Source organism: Cololabis saira, chromosome 3, assembly GCF_033807715.1.
Source record: "Cololabis saira isolate AMF1-May2022 chromosome 3, fColSai1.1, whole genome shotgun sequence".
Taxonomy (NCBI): domain Eukaryota; kingdom Metazoa; phylum Chordata; class Actinopteri; order Beloniformes; family Belonidae; genus Cololabis; species Cololabis saira.
In genome coordinates this window covers 9,886,486-9,912,506 of record NC_084589.1, presented here as the reverse complement: position 1 = coordinate 9,912,506, position 26,021 = coordinate 9,886,486, and the positions used below count along the sequence as shown (strand labels likewise).

The 26,021-nt window shown below is 42.0% G+C and overlaps 1 protein-coding gene across 1 annotated transcript in view; it reads right to left on the bottom strand.

Annotated features, from left to right (window-relative positions):
- cep192 (centrosomal protein 192) overlaps positions 1-25,320 on the bottom strand; it is a 63,128-nt gene extending 37,808 nt beyond the window's left edge. Inside the window, exons 1-13 of the mRNA XM_061715963.1 lie at positions 25,125-25,320; positions 24,231-24,467; positions 23,257-23,364; positions 16,881-17,032; positions 16,183-16,244; positions 14,891-15,044; positions 14,671-14,786; positions 13,109-13,198; positions 12,129-12,281; positions 11,810-11,960; positions 10,416-10,624; positions 9,265-9,381; positions 451-606 (exon numbers count right to left, since the gene is read on the bottom strand). Of these exons, the coding sequence (XP_061571947.1) occupies positions 451-606; positions 9,265-9,381; positions 10,416-10,624; positions 11,810-11,960; positions 12,129-12,281; positions 13,109-13,198; positions 14,671-14,786; positions 14,891-15,044; positions 16,183-16,244; positions 16,881-17,032; positions 23,257-23,364; positions 24,231-24,415 (1,653 nt within the window). The 5' untranslated portion in view covers positions 24,416-24,467; positions 25,125-25,320. The remainder of the gene's footprint in view (positions 1-450; positions 607-9,264; positions 9,382-10,415; positions 10,625-11,809; positions 11,961-12,128; positions 12,282-13,108; positions 13,199-14,670; positions 14,787-14,890; positions 15,045-16,182; positions 16,245-16,880; positions 17,033-23,256; positions 23,365-24,230; positions 24,468-25,124) is intronic.
- Positions 25,321-26,021: the final 701 nt, after the last annotated feature.

The window sequence follows — 26,021 nt, the reverse complement described above, 5'->3', positions numbered from 1 at the left end:
CACTGGTTCTTGGTAACTGTACCAAATATTAATGTCCATGGACCACTGGTTCTTGGGGTAACTGTACCAAATATTAATGTCCATGGACCACTGGTTCTCGGTAACTGTACCAAATATTGATGTCCATGGACCACTGGTTCTTGGTAACTGTACCAAATATTGATGTCCATGGACCACTGGTTCTTGGGGTAACTGTACCAAATATTAATGTCCATGGACCACTGGTTCTTGGTAACTGTACCAAATATTAATGTCCATGGACCACTGGTTCTTGGTAACTGTACGGGTCACTGTCAAGTCCAACTGCCTTTAATTTAAGCCGATAATCAGCTGTTATCCCGTCTTCTCCACTAGTTGCAGACATTTTTGCTGATGTTTTGTCACTATGGGGACGTGGTCTAGTGAAAACATTTTCCAGATTTTAAGGTTATCCCTCTTATTATACTCTACCTGGGAGAGATGTAAGCTCCCCTGGGTGCCTTCAAGTGGAGAGACGGTCAGGTTTACTGAATCCTGAGGTCTCCTCAGTCCAGCTCCGTTCCTGAAGTAGATGGAATCCAGCATCCGATCGGCCGTCGGCCCCGAGTCTGTGCTCTCCATGGCATCCTGGCAAGAAAAACAGAAGCATGTTAACACAACCCTAAAACATCAACCCGGTTACTGAGAAATCATTCTGTCCAAGGGGCAGGACGTGTTAAATATGTTGTGTTTGGACAAGTCATTTTAACATCCCAATTGACAGAAGCGTAGAATAATGTGATTACAAGATGAAAACCGGTGCCGTTAACAGGGTTTCCTTCCACACAGCTCATGCTTGAGAAGGCCAGCTCAGTATTTTCACCACGTGGTTGCCAAAAAAAACCCCTCCTTGAACCGCCACCTTACTGTGGTGGAGGGGTTTGTGTGCCCGAGTGATCCTAGGAGCTATGTTGTCGGGGGCACTTTCGCCCCTGGTAGGGACTCCCATGGCAAACAGGTCCTGGGTGACGGGCCAGACTAAGAGCGGTTCACAAGCTTGTTATGAAGAGGAAGACAGCGAGGACCGTTACGTCGCCCGAATCGGCGTCACCGGGGCCCCGCCCTGGAGCCAGGCCTGGGGTTGGGGCTCGTAGGCGAGCGCCTGGTGGCCGGGTCTTTGCCCGTGGGACCCGGCCGGGCTCAGCCCGAAACGGCGACGTGGTCCCGCCTTCCTGTAGGCCCACCACCCGCAGGAAGGACCATGGCAGGCCGGTGCAATGTGGGCTGGGTAGCAGTCGTGGCCAGAGGTGGACAGAGTACTCGACCCCAGTACTTGAGTAAGAGTACAAATACTACTGGTCAAAATTTACTCAGTTTCAAGTAAAAGTAGCTCAGTCAAAATATTACTCGAGTAAGAGTAGAAAAGTACTTGCTTTTAAAAGGTACTTAAGTATCCAAAAGTAAATGCTTTTAAATTTACTTTAAGTAAAAGTAAGAGTAAGAGTAAATTTCTTATTTTCCACATCAGTAAATTACTATATTTTTTCTAAATTAATTTAAGGAGCTTTTAACTCTTGTTTCTGAGAATTAACTCTTTGAAACCAGCTGCACTGATGTGCTGCTTTTAGAACCACAATGTTATATAAAACCTGCAGAAACACCAAAAACAAATCAAATTAAAGCTGCAAGCAGCGATGAACGGGCCCTCGCACTCACGGCCACCGCCCCCAATAAGCATATCAGAAATGACACCACCCACGACTTCCTACGTCAAACCATTCAAAAGTTATAGCAGAAAAAAGGGACAACCAATCAGAAGAAGGGGCGGGGCTAATTCAGGCCAATGAAGCTCAAGGACTCAATACAGAGTCAGATGACACCACCCACTGCTCTCTATGTCAAAACATTCAAAAGTTATAGTGGGAAATAGGGACAACCAATCAGAAGATGGGGCGGGGCTAATTTTCACCAATTATGGTAAAGGACTCAATACCGAGTCCCATGACACCACCCACAACTCTTTATATCAAACCATTCAAAAGTTATGGCAGAGAATAGTATTCTAGGGGGCGCTGTTGAGCCGTTAGGCCACGCCCATTAATGCAAACCATGAAATATCAAATGTATCGCCAGGCCTGGCTTGCATGCAAAATTTGGTGACTATCAAATATGGACCAATCAGATGAAGGGGGGGGGGCGCGCCTTTTGGCTTCTAGCGTCGGCACAGTAACACTTTTGAAAGAGAAAAGTAATGCGCGTAGTCGCAGGATGGAGACGCACATTTTGATGTATAACACATCTGGGTGCACGTTACGGTTCGGGCCGTATTAATTCTCGAAGGAATGGCTCATATTGCTCCAAAATTATGCGATTAATTCAGAATGTTCAAAATGGCCGACTTCTTGTTCGGTTTCGGCCATGGCGCCAAGAGACTTTTCTTTTAGTTGCGACATGATACAGGTGTGTACCGATTTTCGTTCATGTACGTCACACCGTATTCTGGGGCTTGAGGCGCAAAGTTTTTTCTGTCTGAACCAACCAGATGAAGGGTGGGCGCGCTTTTTGGCGTCTAGCGTCGCCACGGTAACGCTTTTGAAAGAGAAAAGTAATGCGTGTTGTCGCAGGATGGAGACGCACATTTTGATGTATAACACACCTGGGTGCACGTTACGGTTCGGGCCGTATTAACTGCCGAAGGAATGGCATAAATTGCGCCAAAGTGACACGATTAATTCAAAATGGCTGACTTCCTGTTCGGTTTCGGCCATGTCGCCAAGAGACTTTTCTTTAAGTTGTGTACTGATACAGGTGTGTAGCGATTTTCGTGCATGTACGTCAAACCGTATTGTGGGGCTTGAGGCACAAAGTTGTCCGGGGGGCGCTGTTGAGCCATTTTGCCACGCCCATTAATGTAAACCATTAAATATCAAATTTTTCGCCAGGCCTGACTTGCGTGCAAAATTTGGTGACTTTTTGGGCACGTTTAGGGGGGCAAAAAGGCCTTCCTTTTGTCAGAAAAATAATAATAACGCGAAGAATTCCTACAGATACAATAGGGCCTTCGCACTGTAAGTGCTCGGGCCCTAATGAATGGGATCATACGCAGGCGTAGCCATTGTTGCGGCTACAGTATGTCTTGACTTATTGCGGCTCTGTCTTGACAAACGCAGGCTACTTTGGCGGTATCGTTTTGAGGAGGCTTGACGTATTTCCGCTTTACGTACATCCGAGTGGAGAGCGTGCACTGTGATACGTCTCGTCCTTTGACAAAAACAGCTTTTGTCCAATAGGATTTTAGGGAAGAAGAAAAAAGAGCAGACCTGAAAGTAACGAGTACTTTTCAGCCTTCCTAGAAATTTACTCGAGTAAAAGTAAAAATATTTGTCTTGGAAATGTATTCAAGTAAGAGTAATAAGTACCAAAGAAATCTAATACTCAAGTAAAGTACAAATCCTCTGGATATGTACTTAAGTACAGTACTCAAGTAAATTTACTCACTTACGACCCAATCCCTGGACCAAAACCCTCAGTGGGGACATGGAATGTCACCTCGCTGGGGGGGAAGGAGCCGGAGCTTGTGCGTGAGGTTGAGAGATACCGGCTAGAGATAGTCGGGCTCACCTCCACACATAGCTTGGGCTCTGGAACCCAGCTCCTTGAAGGGGGCTGGACCCTCCACTACTCTGGAGTTGCCCAGGGTGAGAGGCGGCGGGCTGGTGTGGGCTTGGTTATAGCCCCCCAGCTCAGCCGCCAGGTGTTGGAGTTCACCCCGGTGAACGAGAGGGTCGCTTCCCTGCGCCTTCGGGTCGGGGAGAGGTCTCTCACTGTTGTTTGTGCCTACGGGCCGAACAGCAGTGGGGAGTACCCGGCCTTCTTGGAGTCCCTGGGAGGAGTACTTGATAGTGCTCCAACTGGGGACTGGGGACTCCCCACTTGTTCTACTGGGGGACTTCAACGCTCACGTGGGTAATGACAGTGATACCTGGAGAGGCGTGATTGGGAGGAACGGCCTCCCTGATCTGAACCCGAGCGGTGTTTTGTTGTTGGACTTCTGTGTGAGTCACAGTTTGTCCATAACGAACACCATGTTCAGGCATAAGGGTGTCCATCAGTGCACGTGGCACCAGGACACCCTAGGCCGGAGGTCAATGATCGACTTTGTTGTCGTTTCATCTGACCTTCGGCCGCATGTCTTGGACACTCGGGTGAAGAGAGGGGCTGAGCTGTCAACCCTATCACCACCTGGTGGTGAGTTGGATGCGCTGGCGGAGGAGGAGGTTGGACAGACCGGGCAGACCCAAACGGATTGTGAGGGTCTGTTGGGAACGTCTGGCCGAGCCCTCTGTCAGGGACATCTTCAACTCCCACCTCCGAGAGAGCTTCTCTCGGATCCCGGGGGAGGCGGGGGACATCGAGTCCGAGTGGACCATGTTCTCTGCCTCCATTGTCAACGCGGCGGCTCGAAGCTGTGGACGCAAGGTCTCCGGTGCCTGTCGTGGCGGAAATCCTAGAACCCGGTGGTGGACACCGGAAGTACAGGATGCCGTCAGACTGAAGAAGGAGTCCTACCGGGCTATGTTGGCCGGTGGGACTCCTGACGCAGTAGATAGGTACCGGCAGGCCAAGCGGGCCGCGGCTCGGGCAGTCTTGGAGGCAAAAACTCGGGTCTGGGAGGAGTTCGGGGAGGCCATGGAGGAGGACTTTCGGTCGGCCTCGAGGAAATTCTGGAGGACCGTTCGGCGCCTCAGAAGGGGGAAGCAGTACTCTGCCGGCACCGTTTATGGTGCTGGTGGGGAGCTGTTGACCTCGACTGGGGACATTGTCGGACGGTGGAAGGAATACTTCGAGGATCTCCTTAACCCGACTGACATGCCTTCCACTGAGGAAGCAGAGGGTTGGGGCTCGGAGGCGTGCTCATCCATCACCCAAGCCGAGGTCACCGAGGTGGTTCGTAAGCTCCTCGGTGGCAGGGCACCGGGGGTGGATGAGATTCGCCCTGAGTACCTCAAGTCTCTGGATGTCGTAGGGCTGTCTTGGTTGACACGCCTGTGCGACATTGCATGGAGGAAGGGGACAGTACCGCTGGGGTGGCAAACCAGGGTGGCTGGACGCTCCCTTAGAGATAGGGTGAGGAGTTCGGTCACCCGGGAGGAGCTCGGAGTCGAGCCGCTGCTCCTTCACATTGAGAGGAGTCAGCTGAGGTGGCTTGGGCATCTGTACCGGATGCCTCCTGGACACCTCCCTAGGGAGGTGTTCCAGGCATGTCCCACTGGGAGGAGACCCCGGGGAAGACCCAGGACACGCTGGAGAGACTATGTCTCTCGGCTGGCCTGGGAACGCCTCGGACTCCCCCCGGAAGAGCTGGAGGAAGTGTCTGGGGTGAGGGAAGTCTGGGCATCCCTGCTGAGGCTGCTGCCCCCGCGACCCGGGAACGGATAAAGCGGGAGAAGATGAGTGAGTGAGATGAGTGAGTGGTTGCCAAATGTGAAGAATATTTTATTGCAGTGGATCAATTAAAAAGTACCAACTGTTAAAGGCTGGCAAAGAGTGGTGTTCGATCTGGTGCCATTAGACCTTACATGGATATTACATTCAAAAACAGAGCAATTCTATAAAGTTTGGGAGCCCTACTTGAACTATGTAGAGCATGATGTCTCTAATATCATGTTGCAGGATTTTCTTGAATGGTCATAGCGTACATCTTTACTGTAACCCAGATATTATTAATATGGATCTGAGCTGGTGTTTTTTTTTTTTTTTTTCTCTTTACTTGTAAAAGTGAAAGATTAATAAAAATGCTGTTAAAAAAAATTATGAACATATAAAATGGTTAAATATCAAGATGAATCTTTGTGAAGGAAATCCTTCAAATTGTAAGCCAATTTGGGGAGAAAAGCGATCTGAATGGTGATTAATCTGGCCGTGCATTGATTGGCAGCACCTGAAATCTGACCAATCAGAAGGGTGCACAGGGCTTTCCACAAGCGCCGGCTGCCGGCCATATAGCCGACTACACAATTAGGTCCAGCCGGCTACTTTAATGACCATTATTTTTATAGCCTATAAATATTATTTTTCGATTTTAATAAAATTAAATGTCTTTCTCATAGACTGAGAATAATGTCAAACTGAACCGCACTCATTAAAGTTGTGATTCGCTCTGCTTGTACCGATAATAGCCACAAATTACTCTGATCACCGCTGACTTCATGAGAAACTGAGAGTAACTCCGCGGCCCCGACATGGGTGTGTGTCTGCGTGCTCAGCGGAGTGAATGTGTCGGAATTCGGAGGCAACAAGCCGAGCTCAGCATGATGATTCTTTTGTCACCATAAAAACGGTACGTCCTTACTTACTCTGGCTATCCACTACAAAATTGAATCAGTTTAATCAGTTCGTATTAAAAAGAGAAAACGCCAAAAGAAAGCCTAACCGCGTTGCATCGTTTAGCCCAAAACGTTCTACCGGGAATCCAGTCTTCTCTTCAAGCGTTCAATTAGCACCACCTGCGACACGTGAGAGTGTATTTTCATACACTTCATTAGTTACACTAATGAATAAAAGAAGATGCAATGGCGAGTGAGTTGTAATAATAATAGTGTTTGGCTTGGCAGGGCGCCAGGCCAATGAGAGCCCCCGCCAGGCCGGAAAAGAAAAAAATAATATGCAAAAAATAAGTGACGTATCTACCCATTCATTCAGAAATCAATAATCCATTCCATTTGGGAGCCTCTGTGCGGCGCTGAATATGCAATGTGGTGTTTTGCGGTGTGCTTCTCATTGAAATGACTGGAGGCAACACGTTGCAGCAGTGAGTAAGTCCCTTTAGGCTAATACTGTGAGAAATAACCTCTCATAATAGCGGTACTACAGTTAATAAATGTAATAAATGCTCCTACTGCCGTTTCTGCTGGCTACCGAGTCCCGTAAGTGGCGAGTGAGTTTTAACTCCTTAATTACTAACCAGCGTCAGAGTCACGCACAGTACACAAACTGTGATGTTAGAGAGCCACCTTTTGGTCAATTTAAGCAACAGCATCGCCAGCTGCTTGACAGTGGCTCAACTCATTAGTTTACTGTTTTTGTTGTTAATAATGTCATTGCAATTTTATCTATGCAATTGTGAAAAAAAAGGGCAAAATAAATAAAAAACTGTGACCAACCGCATTCGGTAGGCTATTCGGTACTCAGTATTCAGCCAAGTCTTAAAATTTTATTCCACTTCAGTTTCGGCCTCAAATTTTCATTTCGGTGCATCCCTAGTTTTTTCGGTGGGTACCACTGGTAGCATTCTGGACTTTTGTTTAATAATGTTGAACTTGACTCCTCAGTTGTCTATATTTTTTTTTTTTTTTATTGTTATTGTATTGTTTGTTTTTATTTTATGTTTTTACTATTTCAATAAATGAAAATAAATATGAATAAGTTATATTACTACTACATTTAAGACCAGTGTATACGATCGTGGCTACGACGTGACCACCACCAACATCTGGCTGGCTACTTATTTAATATGGCTGGCTAGTCTGTGCCTTAGTTGAAAGCCCTGGGTGCAGGCAGGCTCTTGCAGAGATTTCAACTTTTCATCCAAAAGACATCACAAATCAGGAGCAAGAGAAGAAAAAAGACAAAACACAAGGAAACTCGTGCTTCACTTGAAGGTGGGGATGTTGTTGAAATAAAATTTTGTAGCACAAACACCTGAGCTGCCACTCAGATAGGAATCTGTCTCCATCTCTGTCTAGACTGGAGGATTGTGTTTTTCCAGCAGCCCTGATGAACATTTATTGAATACCTTGTTAACGCCCTCTGCATCCACCTCTGTTGAAAAAGAGTGGTAAAATGACCAGGTGGTCGTATATAAGCTACAAACTTTAGCCAATATATAATAAATTGGCTATAGTTTTATATCAATTTATATTGTTAAGAAGTTTGACAATTTTTAATGAGATAAATGTGCATCTGTAAAAGGAACATGTTCGTGTTTAGCTCTGATTTGAGACCTGCTTTCAGTTTTTTGTGGGGGATTGAGGTGGTGGAAGTTACTTTCTTTTGGTGAGTAATTGATCGCTATTTGTGACTTGTTTATTTCAGTTTTACGTTTTTTATTTGACTCATACAGTCAAACTACTTTATCTACCGTACATTTGTTATTATTGACAGGTTGTCAGGTTAAATGGCATGTTGTGATACGGTCCTTTTGTAGCAATGATACATTTGGAATGGGGAGAGGTTTGAGGTTGAGGGGGGGGCCTCCAAATAACATTTCGCTTAGGGCCCCAATTTGGTCAGGGGCAGCCTTGGGTGTCAAATTTAGTAATGGTTAATATACCCTTAAGGAATATCTTTACTTTAGAACAGCTGCAGTCCAGAGTTTGATGAATGAGCCTGCCGCTGCGTCTTTTTTTTTATTCATTTGGTCTATTGAAGCACAACCCGTTTCTGATAGAACATTTGCTCCGTCAGCGAGGAGGCATCGGTTACATGCTCCAGATAATCAGTGCACCTCTGTACAAGCGGGGGTTACTAAAAGACGCATCTGGATGAGACGTGGGAGGACAAGTTGCTGGTGGAACAATTTGGAGAATGACATCGTTGATGAGCCGGCATGGAGGGAAAACCTTGGGATGTCCAGACTAGTTCCAATGTTTTTGCCTCCTATACGCCACAAAGAATCCCAAAGGAGAAGACTGCTATGCCTGTAAATTCTGTTATTGTGGCCAAAGTATTTTTTATTTTTATTTATGCCAAATGTTTTTGGTACTTACAAGAAAACCGCAGATGCAATTGCGGTTGGCTGTTTTAAACAATGTGCATCTAAAAATAAAGACATTGATTGTCTAAAAAAGGAAACCAGTGGTTCATTACTAGGTGAAATGTCTTATTTTCTTATGTATATGTATAATTGCTCTTTAACTAAACAAAAATGTTTTATCCGATTACTCGATGGAATTTTCAGTTCACTCGATTACTAAAATATTCGATAGCTGCAGCCCTAGTCCAGAGTGGCCCCTTCAGACGACACATCTGGGTATGTGGTTGCAACATTCAATCGCCCTCTAGTGGCCTGGCATGCGTACTACATTGTTTCTGGTCTTATTTGCGATTTCCCCTCCAGAGACACTCTTAATGTCGCTGTTGTGTAAATGATGTAGCATGAACACGGCCTTATATTTAAGGTAACAATATAATAAAACACTGGGCTGAATATTTTAAACACACAGTAAGAACATTACAACCTGGTCGAAAAGGTGCAGAAGTTAGTTTATTGTTATTCCATTAGAGACGTGAGGCATGTTTACTCACCAGGGCCTCCTGGCGGTCCATCCTTGTGCTCCAGTTGACAGAGAGTCTCTGAGACCCCCCAGACGTCACCGAGGAGCTGGCCTCCCCTGTTCCTACGGGACCTACACGATCCCCCATCTGGAAAACACAAGCTAAAAATCACAACTCTGACAATGATGTCAATCTACTGAATGAATCACAGATCCACAGATGGAGGTCCAACGACAAAATACACCATCTGTCAGGTAGTAACACCCTGATTTGACACAACACTAGACACATGCTGAGTCAGTGGTGTGTAGGGTCCTAACATGTCAATTAAATTATATCATCAAGTAGGCAATACATGATTGAAGCACTAACTCTATACAGTTTAAAAACACATACAAGAAAACAACTATTGACAAATATAAAAATAAGGACCTCTAAAGAACTCAATTTACCTTCTGTATGTATTTATTTTATTATTATTCTGTTCCTTGTGTGATACAAATGTAATTCCCTGCATTCATGGCTGGTCATGGATTGTCAAAGAAGTGACTGCGGAAATTACATTTTTGAGTTTAGGATATTGTAGGAGGCTAGTTTAATTATGCCTTGATCTTTGTTTATTCATTGTTTGCGTTGTATTTATTTATTTTTTTGTTATTTTGTTTTTTTCTTATTTTATTTTTTCTATATGATATGATATTGTGAGGAAGGGGCAGGACTAAATAAGCATTATGCTTCCTCCTGTTCCCTCTCCAACACATTATTTGGCTGTTCTTTATTTCTGGATGAGACTGTTAAATTGTTTAGCTTTATTTGATACTTTGACGCTTTTAATTTGATGGTGATTTGTTGTTGTTCGAGATAAAGCCAACAATAAACAATTTTCAAAAGGAGGGAAAAACATATGTGAAATAATTTCAAGTTAAATTGTCTTGAAATTATTTTCCCAAAATGTACAAATACTAAAAAACAAATCAGAATAATGATACGTTTTTCTCCAGATGTGGGATTTGTAATTTGTTGAATGCATCAATAGAGCAGATTCAGTAAAATACAGTCGAAGTAGACATAGTAGGAACTGAAAAGCTTTAACACAGTAGGTAAAATCATTGCCATCCTTTTCCCAGCAGTGACATTGAATGAGTTGCTAGAGAACAGCTGACCACAGATCCCACTCCTACCTCTGCAGGTCTGAGAAAGCCGTTCCAGCCGTGTCCTGGCAGGTTAATCCCATCATCGTTCTCCTCCTCGCCGCCACCAACGATCCCTAGACCACGCAGAGCATCGTAGGTGGTCTGGGCGCCGGTCGCTGGGAGAGGCATGGTGGAAACGCCACCATCGTTGCCGCTTTCCTCACTCCCACTGCTGCCATCGCCACCTCCTCCGTCCCCTGGTGTCACGCAACGATACAGAACAAGCCGTGGTCACACCAAGGGGTCAGAGGGTTGCTTTCTTCCAATGTGTGAGATTGTTGAAGGAACAGCTGTGGCGTTTGACACAGTCTCTGATCCGAGAGGCATCAGGAGAATAACGTGAAAAGGTTGTATACCAGGTGGACACTGATGAAGAACGTGATTGACTACTATCTAATTTACGGTATGTTGTGCTTTACAAAAAAGATGGACAAAGGGGTACAACCAAAACTTCTGAGCGTCTCTGAGACCAACTCCATCAGGAGCAGGGGAACTGAGCTGCAGTGTTTGACGTAGTATGAAACGAACACACTGGCTTTGTGCATTGCCCCTCTTTCCTTTTCGGCACAGATTACGTTTGTAATACTGTTTTTGACCCGGTCTTTGTACTTTTTGACCATATAGAAACGTAATTTTTGTCATTGTAAGAATGAGATGTGTTCCTGCTGTACTCTACTGCCCTTACTTGTGCTTTTTATTAATTTACATCTTTTCTTATCATCTTATTTGTTAGCATAACTAGTGCCATGTTTTTGCCTTTAAATATGTTTAAAAGGTATGAAAACATTAAAGTTTTCAGTTATAAAATTGCATAAATTGTCTATATTTCTTTGCTTTATATACTGTCTTGGGGTTACATTTGCATAAAATGCTAAAAACCAAATTCTCAAAAATGGGAAAAACTAAAAGCGATTTCATACGTCATCCGTTTGCTGCCCTGGTTTGGTAATTCTGACCAACACAATGTTTCTGGGAGCTGATTGGTCCTTACAGCATCATTAGCTGCCAATACTTGCTGTTGATTCTCAATATACAGTAATACTAGTATTAATATGTTGCAGAACTACAGTATCATATAATTCATGCAACAGCTGAAAAAACAGTTTTAATAACACTAACCCATATCAATATTGGAATTTGAATCGGATCAAATCAAAGCATGATAATTGATTCTGAATCTTAAGAATCGGAATCCTATCGATTCTTGACATTTGAATCGATCCCCAGCCCTATTTGAAATTGCTTGAAAATTAGGTTTTATGCTTTTAAGAAAAGGGTTTCACACTCAAAAATAAAAATCTTAGTAATTTTAGGGATGCTGAAGGATCTAAAACAGTGATGTGATGAATAAACATCTTTGAGGGAAGTCATTAATGCTCCACCTGTGACGGGGGGGTTGATGACCCGTCCTTCGGCAGATCTTCTGTGCTCGATCCCAGACAGAGACGGACCGTTGCGTCCGCTGGAGGCCTCGTCATCAGAACTGCCCCCTTCCAGACCCGGCCTAAAACTGGGACGGTTGCTTTCCCCCACCTGTGGAAACATGTACACAAACAGACAGCTACTGTGAAAATCTGTCATACAGTACATTGATTTATTGAGAATAGTGGAGGCACTTTGAGGGTTTTTAGCAAACCTCAACACCACACTTTTATGGAAGGTAAGAAACATGGATTTGATCTATTTATTCGTTTCCCTGACCAGTTGTCTGGACGTGCTGGGCAGCAGCCGTGTCCTGCTCGTGTTGTTGCTCCTTCTCGCAGATTCCAGCTCGTCTTCGGTGTCTTCGTCACTGGCCGGACAAGAGTCCATACCCGTCGCAGCAAGACGCACGTCAGGCATCTGGAAGTCCTCCTGGGAAGAAGAAAAAAAAAAAAATAACATAAGCAGGGAAAATATCAAAATATAAAAACCCACGGCATTAATTTTACCTTTCTAAGTAGGGCTGGGGAGTGATTAAAATGTCAAGAATCGATTCGATTCCGATTCTTAAGATTCAGAATCGATTATCACGCTTTGATTCGATTCCGATATTGATTTGGGTTAGTGTTATTAAAACTGTTTTTTCAGCTGTTGCATGAATTATATGACTGTAGTTATGCAACATTTGAATACTTGTATTATATTGAGATTCAACAGCAAGTATTGGCAGCTAATGATGCTGTAAGGACCAATCAGCTCCCAGAATGCTGATAGAACTGCTTTCAGAAACATCATGTGGGTCAGAATTACCAAACAGATCCAGGGCAGCAAACAGAGGACGTACCTGTTTTCATACCTTTAAACATATTTAAAAGGCAAAAACATGGCACTAGTTATGCTCGTGTCCAACAAAACATTCTTTTTTTGGGCATAAACAAAAAAATACCAAAAGTTGTAATGTAATGATAAAAAAAAAAAAAGAAAAGATCTTTAGACATATGAAATCGATTTTTAGGAATTAATATGAGAATCAGAAAATCGATCTTTTCAACACAGGCCTATTTCTAAGTAACTTCATTCCTTTTATTTTAATAGAAAGGTGCGATTAATAAAAAGGCAATACTTGAATTCTACTAATGTTAAATTCAAGGAAGTGAGATTAAATCACCTCAATGCCAAATGTTAATCTGTGTTTTTCAAACAAGTTCATATTAAGCCCCTTTTGAGCCCCAGAGCAGTAAATGTTTGAAGGTACTCACCTGATCATAGTGGTCGAGGAACTGGTGTCCGTACTGGTCCGGCTCTGAACTGGTGTCCGATACGTTGCCAGCAGCAGCACCTGCCACTCCCTGAGCATTAATGGATTATATTAGAGCAGAGAGCGCTTTCATTAAATACGTTTTTTTTCTCTCCCCTTGTCTGCCTGTATATTAATGGTTGGTAATGGTAAATGGCAAGTTTGGTAAAAACCTAAAGCATATATATGCATTTTAATCTTCAAAAAAGGTTGTTCTTTGTGTGTGTATGCGTGCATGGGCGTGCGTGAGTGCGTCTCCTTCACCAGCCCTCTTAGCAGTCTACTATATTTTATTAGTCCCTCACGAAAAGGAAAAAAGAGAAAAAAAAAAAAGTCTGCCGAAGACGACTTAGATCACCAAAAGTAGAGCGTGAAAAAGTAGGAAAGAGGAGACGTGACAGGGATGCGTGCCGTTTGGAGAGTGAGATGTGTTGTAGTGTGTGTGAAAATAAGTGTATAATGTGTTGTGCTCAAAAGAAAAGAGACATAACAAGTATTTATAATCAGAAGAGGGGGATGTGCACTGTGTTATGCATGCATGGAGTCCTGCGAGAATAATTAAATGTCGGGGGGAGGGCAGTGTTGATGTATATAAATACCATATACATAATATCCCTTACATATACCGTGTCATGCAGTCAACTAGTAAATACACACACACACACACACACACACACACACACACACACACACACACACACACACACACACACACACACACACACACACACACACACACACACACACACACACACACACACACACACACACACACACACACACACACACACACACACACACACACACACACACACACACACACACACACACACACACACACACACACACACACACACACACACACACACACACACAGGAAGACGGTGCAGAAGAGAAAAGGCGAGACAACACAGAGAAATACCAGCAGCTTCTTTTTTTCCCCTTTTTTTGGTCCAAACCTTGTGTTTTCGCTGAAACCACCCTATGTTCTACTGCTGATATCTGAAGAACAGAAAATGATAAACACAAACTTTTTTTTCCCCTGATGTTCATGAGAGTCTAAAGTTTCTTGACGTAGTTTCAATGTTTATGTACTCTTAAAACTCAGCCAAAATGCCCAAAACCTCTGGCAGTATGGAGCTCTCTGGTCTGAAAATGGCTGGCAGTCAATGAGTTAAGTGTGACGTTAGAATATAAAACAAGTAAAAATACAAGAAAATATTGACAGTGGCCAAACAAATTGTAAACACAGGTCTCACACATGTCGCTGGTGACGTTTCTGTCACATAATGTGATGTTCTGAAGCCTAAATGTCCGTTTCCCTCTGTTTACAAGCAAACGTGAAGACGGAGTTTTTGCAAATCTCCACTTTCAAGTTTAACTGTAACTGACACTTTAAAGTGAGTTTTTTCAGCTGCTTTGAACAGAACTGATCTAGTTACATGCAAGGGTTTACAATTGCTTCTAAAGAGTAAGACGGGTAATAAACACAATCTATTGTTTAGAAGGAAGGAGGAGTCTTACCGTGACAGGAATCTCCTGGCCCTCCACTCGGCCTCTCTGCATTGCAGGAGGGATGAGTTTGTTGAAGTAAACCTCCAGCTCATCTTCAGGCAGGTTGTTTAAATCAATGTCATCATCTGGTAACCAAACAACGGTTAAAGCAAGAGTGTGAGACTTTGAGCGCTCTGCATTTTCTCTGTCTCATCCAAACATCAGTATAAAAAAAACTCAAACTCAGTACCTGTGATATCACTGTTCATGCTGTCCACAGCCAAGAGCTTTTCATTGGCCAGGAAGCTGGAGGTGCTGCCGCTGAAATGGTCACTGGACACTCCCTCGCTCTGCACGTGGTCGTCCTCGGCTGCAGCGGTAAAGGTCCGAGCCTGGATGGAGGACTGTAACAGAAGGGACCTTCCTCAGTTCATAAAAATGCATTTTAGGTGTCCAAGAAGGAAACCTTTCATTTTTGCATAGATTGTTGTTTTCTTCTTCCTTTTAAAAGTGCCCATTAAAGTTCGTCTGAGGACATTTTACTTATCTTCATGACATTTGGGACATTTCATCTTCTAACGACTGACTAATCAGAAGTCATTACTTTCACACTTCTACCAACTTTTCATCAGACTATTGAAACGATTAGTCAACTAATTGGATTATGAGTCCCATAATTATTAAATTGCTTTCATTTAGATCTCAGCTTTTAAATTTTGCATGAGCTTGTTTAAATGATGTTTTAATTATCAATAATTAAAGACATGAAAGATGGACACGCCATTCAAAAAAAAAAAAAAAAAGTCTAATTTTAGTTTATTGGTCCTTTCAATTTCCACAACACAAATAATAAATATATACCACACACACACACACACACACACACAGTTTTATGTGTATTAATTATTTTGTATTTCTAGGTGCTTTTGAATTGTAATAACGTGCTCCACATTTTCATTTCTGTATCTCAGCTGTTCCACAGATTAACTCCTGTCACTGAGATCATCGTTGGTTCTTGTCTTAGTTTTCCTGAACATAAATGTTCCTCTTAGTTCATATTGGCTAACTCTGCTTTGGAAGAGCTTCTGAATACTATCAGGAAGCGTTTTATTGTTGATTTTTAACATAAATTGCGCTGTTTTAAGGTCCACTAAATCTCACATTTAAGCACATTTGAATTTATGAATAATCTATTTGTTGGTTGGTGTAATGAACTTTATTGCCAGTCGCTCTACTACACATCTGCAATTCTCAGCAGAGATAGAAAGCTCACTCTTAATTTGTTTTCCCGACAATTCAATTTGTTGACTATTTTTATTATCGATTTTTGTTGACAATGTTGAGTAATCGTTGCACCCATATGTGTTGCAATTACTTCTAACGTTACGCACCAATCGTGCTTAACGTCTAATTTCAGAGGCCTATAATCATGAATTTGAAGTTTTCAAGTAGTTTGCTGTGCATCATCTTCATACAGAGCTGATGAAAAATTATCAAGAATAGAAAACAAAAAAAGAAAAGTGGGATCTGTCAAACTGGTACCTTTTTATCAGCACCATCCCTCTGTCCAAACTGTGTAAATGTCAGAAGTCCTGTTGACAGATCTGTTGAAGGAGATACGACTGATCATTAGAATCAATTAAACAAGGATTTCCATTAGGATGGTTATGTCCAAATGAGCATAGGCTCGTTTAGATAAGCATTAAAAAAAAAAAAAAAAAAAAAAAAAAAAAAAAAATGTATAAAATAAATTTAAAAAGAAAAACAACATATAGTTCTACGGAAGAGTATTAGGGCAATGCAGGAGAAAAAATATTTGAGAGGGGAAGTTTTTTTTTTATTGTGAACTTCGAGAAAAAAGTCGAAATGTCAAGAAAAAAGTCAAAATAAATGTTGAAATACAATTGAGAAAAAAGTCGAAATGTTGAGATTAATGTTGAAATACAATTGAGAAAAAAGTCGAAATGTTGAGATTAATGTTGAAATACAATTGAGAAAAAAGTCGAAATGTCGAGATTAATGTTCATTTCAACTTTATTCACAAAATTTTGATTTTTTCTTGAAATTGTATTTCAACATTTCAACTTTTTTCTCGAAGTGCATAATGAAAAAAAAAAAATTAAAAAAAAATCTAACGAGAACAAGTAATATATACACATCTTAAGCCAAGAAAAAAATTTATAACACCAATTCAACCCTCAATTTCTAAATCAATAACAGGAAAAGGCTAGAAGTCTCACCGTTTCCGAAGTCCGTGGGTCGTCCGTACTCTAACCCCGTCTGCATGGGCAGGAGTCCCAGCACGGAGCCCTGGTTCCTGGACGTAGTCTCATCCAGACTGATCTTCACCAGAGACATCCGATGTGCTGCGATGAAGTCGTCTGCATCCTCTCTGGAACGCGGGTAGGGACGGAAATAATGAGGACAGAAACAAAACATCTTATCGCATCATCGAATCAATCCCACTATTGTAACCCAACAACGACTACAGAAAATTAAAAAAAAAAAAAAAAAAGATGGTGGACCACATTTTAAACTGTTTTCTAGATAACAGGGAGTGACTGTGCTGAAAAAGTGAAGCAGCTCCAAGCTGCTCTGGCATCACAACAGCGATTCTTCACCAGGCCTGAGGGACCTGCGTAAAGCTGCCCCGCCACCCCACGCAAAACTCAGTGAAAATATTCTCGTTCATCGTTTTGTGCTGCTTTATTTTTGAAGATATCACGTTATATTGCAAATCCAATCCAATCCACTTTATTTATATAGCACATTTTAAAAAAACATCAGGGTTACCAAAGTGCTGCAGAATTAGTAAAACAAGACATCTATTTTACTCTGTTTTTAGTTTTTAAAATTTTATAAGAGCACATAAAAGCACGAAATAAAAACACAGACAGACAACAACCAGTGATTCAGAAACATAAAAAGAGACCACAACCCTCTCATACTGGATTAAAAGCCAAAGAATAAAAATAAGTTTTAAGACGAGATTTAAACATTTCGAGGGTGGGGGCCATTTTGATGTGGGGAGGAAGCGCGTTCCATAATTTAGGGGCTATTGCTGAAAAGGCACGGTCGCCCCTGGCAAAGGTAATTCTAAATTCACGCAGCCCCCCGACTTTGTCAAAAATTAACCAAAATGGTCTCGTTTGTTTGTGCTGCGTTAATGCAGGTTAGTGCAGGAAGAAATTTCATTTGTGCTGCTTTAGTTTTGAAGATACGAGTTAATTATGACACGATGATGTCACTCAGCCCCCCGACTTTGTTGATGTCCAGGTGAAGCGGTTGAGTGAGCGTCGTTTTTCGTGAGGACAAAGTGTGACGTTACTGCTTTGGGTGTTTTTTCCAGTTTTGAGACTCTGTGCATCAACATAACAAGTGAGTACGTTTTCTAAGTTAGTATGGATTGATGGACACTAGCTAAGCAGAAACAATGCAATGCAGCACACCGCTCTTTCCCGTTTATCCTGGCCAAAACAAGATGACATCATATAATATTTATATAATAATATTATTATTATACTTATGACATATACGTATCACTTAGCAACCAAACACCGCATTGCATTGTGGGAAGTTTCTGCTTAGCTAGTGTCCATCAATCCATACTAATAAATTTATCCAGAATGAGTATGGATAGTACATACTATTGAGTACGTACTAATGTTTCGGATGCACTAAAAAAATCTCACATACTGTTTTTGCTACTCATTAGGGTGGAAGTATGGAATTTCGGACGCAGCTTATGTTTTTCATTTTATTATTCTTCTCTTGATTTGATGGGGACGGCGCCCTCTACCGACCAGCCGCCACTGGTGGAGAACATTCGCCCTGAGAAGAAGCAAGAGTTTGCGAATGTTTGCCTGGCAGGTAGCACTGTGGCTCGGAGAGGTGAGGACATACAGTCGGATATTCAGAGACAACTGGGGTACAGGGGAGAGGCTTTTCATTAGCCTGCGATGAAAGCACAGATGCATCTGACACTGATTTTTTTTAAGAAGAACATAACAGAGGAGTTGCTGGACCTCCAAAGCATAAAAGGACAAACCAGAGGATCGGATTTATTGCTTTCTGTTTGTGAAGCTGTTGATGATATGAAACTACTTTGGAGTAAAGTTTGTGGGATCATTACCGATGGTGCACCTGCCATGGCTGGTGAGCGACGTGGATTGTCCACACTGATCTGCAATAAAGTCAGCGAAGAAGGAACTTCACTGTATAACTCACCAGCAGGCTCTCTGCGCCAAACATCCCAAATTTGATCATGTTATGAAACCAGTGGTAAGGGCAATCAATTCTATTTGTTCTAAAGCACTACACCACCGACAGTTTCAGCAGTTCTTGCTTGACGTCCAGGCTGAATACTGAGACGTTATATATCACAATGATGCGAGGTGGCTAAGTCGGGGGTCAGCACTGCAGCGATTTTTCACTCTCAGAGAGGAACTTTGACAGTTTTTGAGTGAAAAGGGGCAGCTGATGGAAGAACTGTCCGATCCTGTAAGGCTGGCAGATTTGGCTTTTTTGGTTGACATAACGAAGCATCTGAATGCGCTGAATTTTAATCTTCAAGGACGAGATGCAGTGGTGAGCCAGCTACACGCTCACATCAAAGCCTTTGGAACCACGCTGCAACTTTTCCAAAGACATTTGTCCTAAACAAACACTTGCCGGCTCTGAAAGAGCTCATTCAAAGTTTCCCACAGGACAACATGGATAAAGACGGGTTTCCAGAAATGCGAACATTTGCTAAGAAAATGCTGAGCTTATTGGGCTCCACATATTTGTGTGAGAAGACATTCTCTGTCATGAACTCAAACAAGAACCGATTGAGGTCAAGACAAAGTGACTCCCACTAGCGTGACATTTTACACATTTCAACCACTGCCCTCAAGCCAGACCTGGATCCAGATCTCAGTATCACCCTCCTCATTAGTGTCAGCAATCTATCCCTTTCTTGATCAATCTGAAATAGAGTATTTTGAACAGTAACATCTGTCTCTATCAGCAGTGAAAAACCAAAAAAACATTTATGCACTTTGATTTATGGCACTTATTTTTATTAAACTCTTGAGTAAGATTTGGTTATTACTGTTGACGTTATGAACCTGTAGATGTGACACAAACTATTATTTGCTGAAAGATATTGTAAATGGCAAGAGCAAAATTCACTTGTTTTAAAATTTAATAATAACAACAGACAACTTTCCATTACTTATAACTCCTGTTTTAAATGTCCATGAGGCAAAAATATTTTTAAACTCATGTAAATTTAAGGTATTTCATACAGTTTGTTCAATGTTATCTGACTCTTCAGATAAGAATGAAAGGCAGAATTTGTGTTTTTAGAGTTGTTCACGTCCGCCTGAGTGGCTTATATTTGGTTATTTTGTCATTTGAAAAATAAAGATAATTGTGACAATGAAAATGGTTTTATAACAGTGTGTATTTGCATGAAACTTTTGTAGTAAAAAATGTTAAAAAAAAACGATTGGCCCCCGGGCATCTTCACTTTATCAAATCTGGCACTCTTTGCAAAAAGTTTGGACACCCCTGTTTAAAAGTAGGTATTGTCTGAATCGTCACAATTTCTCCCTCGTGCTGTATTGTGTAAATGGGTTTCATGCGTTAAAACATATATTAGTGTGGCAGTTTTACATTTATCATTTGCAGAATAAATAATCAAACTGAATAACAAAGATCTACTCCGAAGCGTGACAATAAATGAATGTAGCAAGACTAGTGCTACAGGGCCCGACCGACAGGATAGAGAGGACACAGAGTTTTGTGCAGAACCCTTTATTCGTCAAACACTTCCCAAACACGGCCACAAGCACAGCTCCAGCAGCTCCTGCCCACAGCTTCTCAGTCTCTCCCTTATCAAGGCTGGCAGAGTGGAGGGGCTGACGGGCCACACCTGTGTCCCATCAGCCTGAGTGGCTGCAGCTCCTCCACCCTGCCACAATGAACTATTATACAGGCATCAGAATGGCTTGTCGTAAAAAAAAGAGGAAAATTCTCGACGAGTGAGGACGCAACACGCACAAACCCTCTAGGGGGGTCCGGGGGCATGCTCCCCACGAAAATTTTGAAAAATAGACTCAAAATGGTGCATTCTGGTGGTCTCAAAGCTCCATAATCACATCTTTTATCAATACAAGAATACACACAAAAAAATCTGAATTTTTGCAAAGAATGATGCATTTTGATAACATAATAACACGCATTCATCATCATGGCTAATTCTTCATGCATGAATAAATCTTGAAATCAAGATATATCTTAAACTTCTAAAATGGCCAGAATCCCCCTTTCACACCTAAATTAAATGACAAAACGACAAAAGACAAGCAGCTCCTTGTCTTTCAGAACTGTGGTGTGGAACTCCAAACAGATCTGCTCAAAGTTCAATGATGAGGAGCTCACTTCATGAGCTCCACTGAGCAAAGCAAGATATTTTAAGCCTTTATTTTTTATAATTTTGATTATTTAATTCTTTATTGATTTCATAAAATATTCAAATTTTTTGAGATTTTTTATTTGGGGTTTTCATAAGCTGTGGGCCATAATCATCAAAATTATAACAAATAAAGGCTTGAAATATCTCACTTTGCATGTAGTGGGAAATAATATATTTGTTTCACCTTTAGTTGAATTTACTGAAACTAATTAAGTTTAGCAATATATTCTAATTTTCTGACCTTCACCTGTATATTATGACCAATAAATAAGAGCATAATATATGTCCCATATCACACCATATCAGGCTCAGGGGATGATTCAGGTATGAGGAACTCTGCAACAGATGCCTGGTTCCTCTGGGATGTTATATTACGTTTGTGGAGGTTCCTGCAGCATGCTGTCTTACACACCTCTGGGAGACCTCTGTTTCCTCTTTTAGAACGAGGTGGGGGTGTTTGGAGCCTCGGGAGACATCTTGACTTTACTTTGTTTTTGTTTAAAGTCGCGTGTGTCGGTGCAGTTAGCAGCAGTGAGAGGTAAAGGCTGATTTATGGTCCGCGTCAGACCAACGCAGAACCTACGCCGTACATTGCGGGTCACCGCGTACCTTACGGCGTAGGCTCTGCGTCGATTTAACGCAGAACCATAACTGAGGCTTAACGAGGCAACGGAGCGCAAAAAGGGTTCCGTATTGGTTCAATACGGAACGCAACTTTTAATTCCCAATTAGGTAACAATTCCGTATTTCAAGGGGCGGGTGGCAAGCCCATACTCATCTCTGCACAGCCTACCTGCAACACAGCAGTGCTGCTGCTTTTTTGTCCCGCTGCAAAAATGTGTTTTAAACGGAGCTGCCGGCTCCTCTTCATTTCTGCTGCTGCCGCGTCCTGGCTGTCTGTCTGTGAAGGCTGATTTATGGTACTGCGTTAAATCGACGCAGAACCTACGCCGTAACCCTACTTTTTTTTTTTTTTTCCCCCCGTTCCGCGGAAACCGCGGACATTTTTTGCTGAGACCAAAATCCGCGGAATTCCGCGGAAGAATCTGATGCCTGATTATAAGATATTTTTAACCATCTTTCCTGTCTCCACACTGTCAATAAAAGGCCACTAGTGCCACAAAAAAACCAGATAACAACAGGAGGTTCCAAACTTGGCCACCTCATAGCTGGTTATTACGGAAGAGTATTACGGCCATGCAGGAGAAAAAATATTTGAGAGGGGAAGTTTCTTTTTTTTTTATTGTGCACTTCGAGAAAACAGGCGAAATGTCGAGAAAAAAGTCGAAATGTCAAGATTAAAGGAGCTTGAGGCTCCTTTTAAGAAATTAGACTCTCTAGCGCCACCCTTCACTACGACGGCCGTTGGGGGTACTGCAGCCAACAGCGAAGCCGGCACGGGAGAACGGGGAGAACGCCCATGCAGCGTCATGTGACGTCACATCCGCAGCCCAGCGCGGGAAATTTGGGACCGAATTGCAGAACATTTTGCAGCACACAGCCTGTTCAAGGCAAAGGAGAGATACACTAGAGGGCTCATTCTTTTGGGTTTGGAACGCTTCATCTGACATTATTACTAGAAAACTTAAAATGTATACGGATTTTTTTCATAAATCTTGCCACAATCCGGCCTCAAGCTCCTTTAATGTTGAAATACAATTTAAAGAATAAAGTCAAGTCAACATTTCAACTTTTTTCACGAAATTGTACTTCAACATTAATCTCGACATTTCGACTTTTTTCTTGAAGTGCATAATGAAAAAAAATAAATCTTCCTCCTCTAAAATATTATTTTTATTTTTCTCCTGCCTGGCCCTAATACTTTTCCGTAGGTTACGATATGATCAATGAGCTAACACTTGTTTCTCCATGCCATGCTTATAGTGCTCTCTGTGACATAACTCAATGTTCTTGAAGACCCTCTGCAACCAAGATCTCCTGAAAACAACACAATATGCGTTGGATTTTTATCTTGACAAACAGACCCATGCTACATTGTGGAAGCTGACAGCAAGTCACCGAGATAAGCCGAGAACGAACAAAACTATTCCAAGAGCGTTAAAACCCAAGAGAAAGCATTTTTTCTCTGCTTACTTGACATGGTGAAACAATGGAGGAAGAAATCAACCGTGTCACAAATATTGGCATATACTCACAATTCATCTTTGTAGCTGAGGGCGAACTTGGGCTGCTCTTCAACAGATGACTGTAAATGAGCCCGCGGCGCTTCTCTGCCTTCCAGATACGACGCCTCGGCGTGATCTCTGGAAACAAGCACACTCACGCCGTCACAAAGCAGCCATTGTTGAGACACTAGACAACTCTGAACAGCTGACACCTCAACAAATCAAAAGAAATCAAAATTTAAAAGTTTTAATGAAAAAAAAAAAAAAAAAAGGCTGTTTTTTCTGAATTAACGAAATACCTCACAACTTGAAAGAAGCTGTCATTCACTTGAGAGCTCGATTTCATGGAAGCAAACATGTTCCGCGTGTCCAGTTTAATCTAGTTTTATTTTGCTTTTGGTTTGAAACATTGGGAGACACTCTTGTCTTTAAATTATATAGATGGTATTGTTATTAGTTTGTCGACTTTGCGCAGAAACCTCAGGACTTTGCGGTTGTCCAAGTCACGCAGATCAGATTTTTTTTTTTTTTTTTTTTTTTTTCCTTAAAACTTCTTTCGGAATTCTGAGATAATTATCTCGTCAATTCGGGGGAAAAAAAAGAGCAGATTTTTTTTTTATTAAAATTTTTCTCGGAATTCTGAGATAATTATCTTGTTAATTCAGAAAAACAGAGCAGATTTTTTTTTCTCAAGTGAATGCAATGCGCAATTCCGTAAATACGCTTCCGTAGATAACATGTTTTACATTTAATAAAACTATTTTTTTGGGATACAATCAGGAACCACAAAAAGCAACTTCTCAAAAAATGCAGTTCCTTATTTTGCAGGCCTTTTTGCCACATTATTATATCAACCGTGTCAAGTTCAGAAGCACTTTGAAATCTACTAAAAATACAAAACAAAGAACTTTATCTCAGAATAACTTTTCTTATGAATTTAGACAACACTGCATTGGAGTATTTCTTTACAAGAAGTCCCATCCAGGGAGAAAACATGCCCCCACCTGTTGTCACAGCCAGGTCTAATTTTAGCCACGGTGGAGGCGGCTACTGGCAGCCCCGGGCCGGAGCCCAGGGTCACGTTCCCCAGCGTGGCCCGGCCCCCGGTGCTGTCCAGGGACCGGTCCAGGGACCGGCCCAGGAAGCTGGGAAACGCCTCATCCTCCAACCTGTAAAAACTATCCGCCATGTTTACCAGCGGAGCAGGACGGCTGCCTGGAGGGGACCAGCATCTGTAGGATCTGATAAACAACAGATACATGTTAAAGTGGTAGTAGTTTGGGATTCAACATGTCCACATTAACAAGAATAAATAGGCGTTAAGGTTGGATTAGTTTGTGATTTAACATGTCCAGGCTAACATTAATAAACAGATGTTAAGGTGGTATTAGTTTGTGATTTAACATGTCCAGGTTAACATTAATAAACAGATGTTAAGGTGGTATTAGTTTGTAATTTAACATGTCCAGGTTAACCAGACCAAATCAATGTAACCACCTGATTTGGGACTTTTTAGAAAAGTACCAGTTTTCTAATACTATGATCAAACTATGACAAACAGTGCTGAAAACATCCCTTTTTGAGCTGTTTCCAGGTACAGTACAGGTTTAGATTGTAGTGTAACTTTTAGATATCAGTATCTGACCTGTCAATCAAACTGACCTGCCAATCAAACTGACCTGTCAATCAAACCGGACCAGCTACTAACGGGCTACTTGCTAAAAACAACATTAGTCAAACTTCTCTGCACCTTCCAGATAAAGCCCTCTGGTCAACACAGAGTTGAACCCCGTCAACTTACAAACGTAGGTGATAAATGAAGTTACATTTGGTGGCTGAACAGTTAATTTTGAAGTTAATCTGGAGTTGTTGTAGATGTTAGTTGTTCTGAAACTCACCAGCGGCCGATGGACAACTGCCTCTTCCCCAACTCGAGCTTCTGTCCTTCAAAACTTCCTCAGACAGCAACGACAAGTCCTTAAGTTCCAGCTGTAATACCGCGAACACTTTTATTTATCGTCATTTCTTAAAGTCGAGCATTTCAAGCAGACTTTGACAACAAACTGTGTAAAAGCGGCGCCCAGAAACCACAGGAAGCCCGCCTCCGCGTCATCGCGTTAGGGCGGGACTTAAACGGCTCTCTCTCGCGCTGATTGGCTGGAGGAGCGGAGAGGGAGGACAAGCTCGATTCTGATTGGACAAAACTCATGGTACTTACTTGCAATTTGTCGCCTTGGGATGCTTGGAAAGTAGCCCATTCATACACCACCGAGGAGTTCGTCCTTTAACCTCAGTTAAATGGAAATGCTTATTTTTACATTCCACCCATGTTTCCAATAATAGATACAGAAATTACACAAATAAACGTACTTTTATTTAATGAGCTACTCAGTTAATAAAGGCCCTCATCTGTGGCTGTTTTAAAGTTGCATCGCTGTGTGCGGCACCACTTACAACAGTTTAACTTGTAGTTGTCTGCAAACCAGCTGCTTGGCAGAACACGTGATACATTCCCTACTTGACCAGTAAATGTCCCTGTGGCATCTCTAAATACTAAAGAATTAATTAAATAAAATAGAAGAAAAAAATGGGATGAACTTCATCTTAGTCTGTGACACTTCAGCAGGACACTTGTTCCTACCGTCAATTGTGTAAAATAAGACCTGGAAACAGGCATTGTGGCATAGAATTGTAAAATTGGTTTAATTCACTGTACGAATTGTTACAGATCACTTTTGTAATACTGTATTTGACCCAGTCTTTGTACGTTTTGCCCGTGTAGAAACGTAATTCTT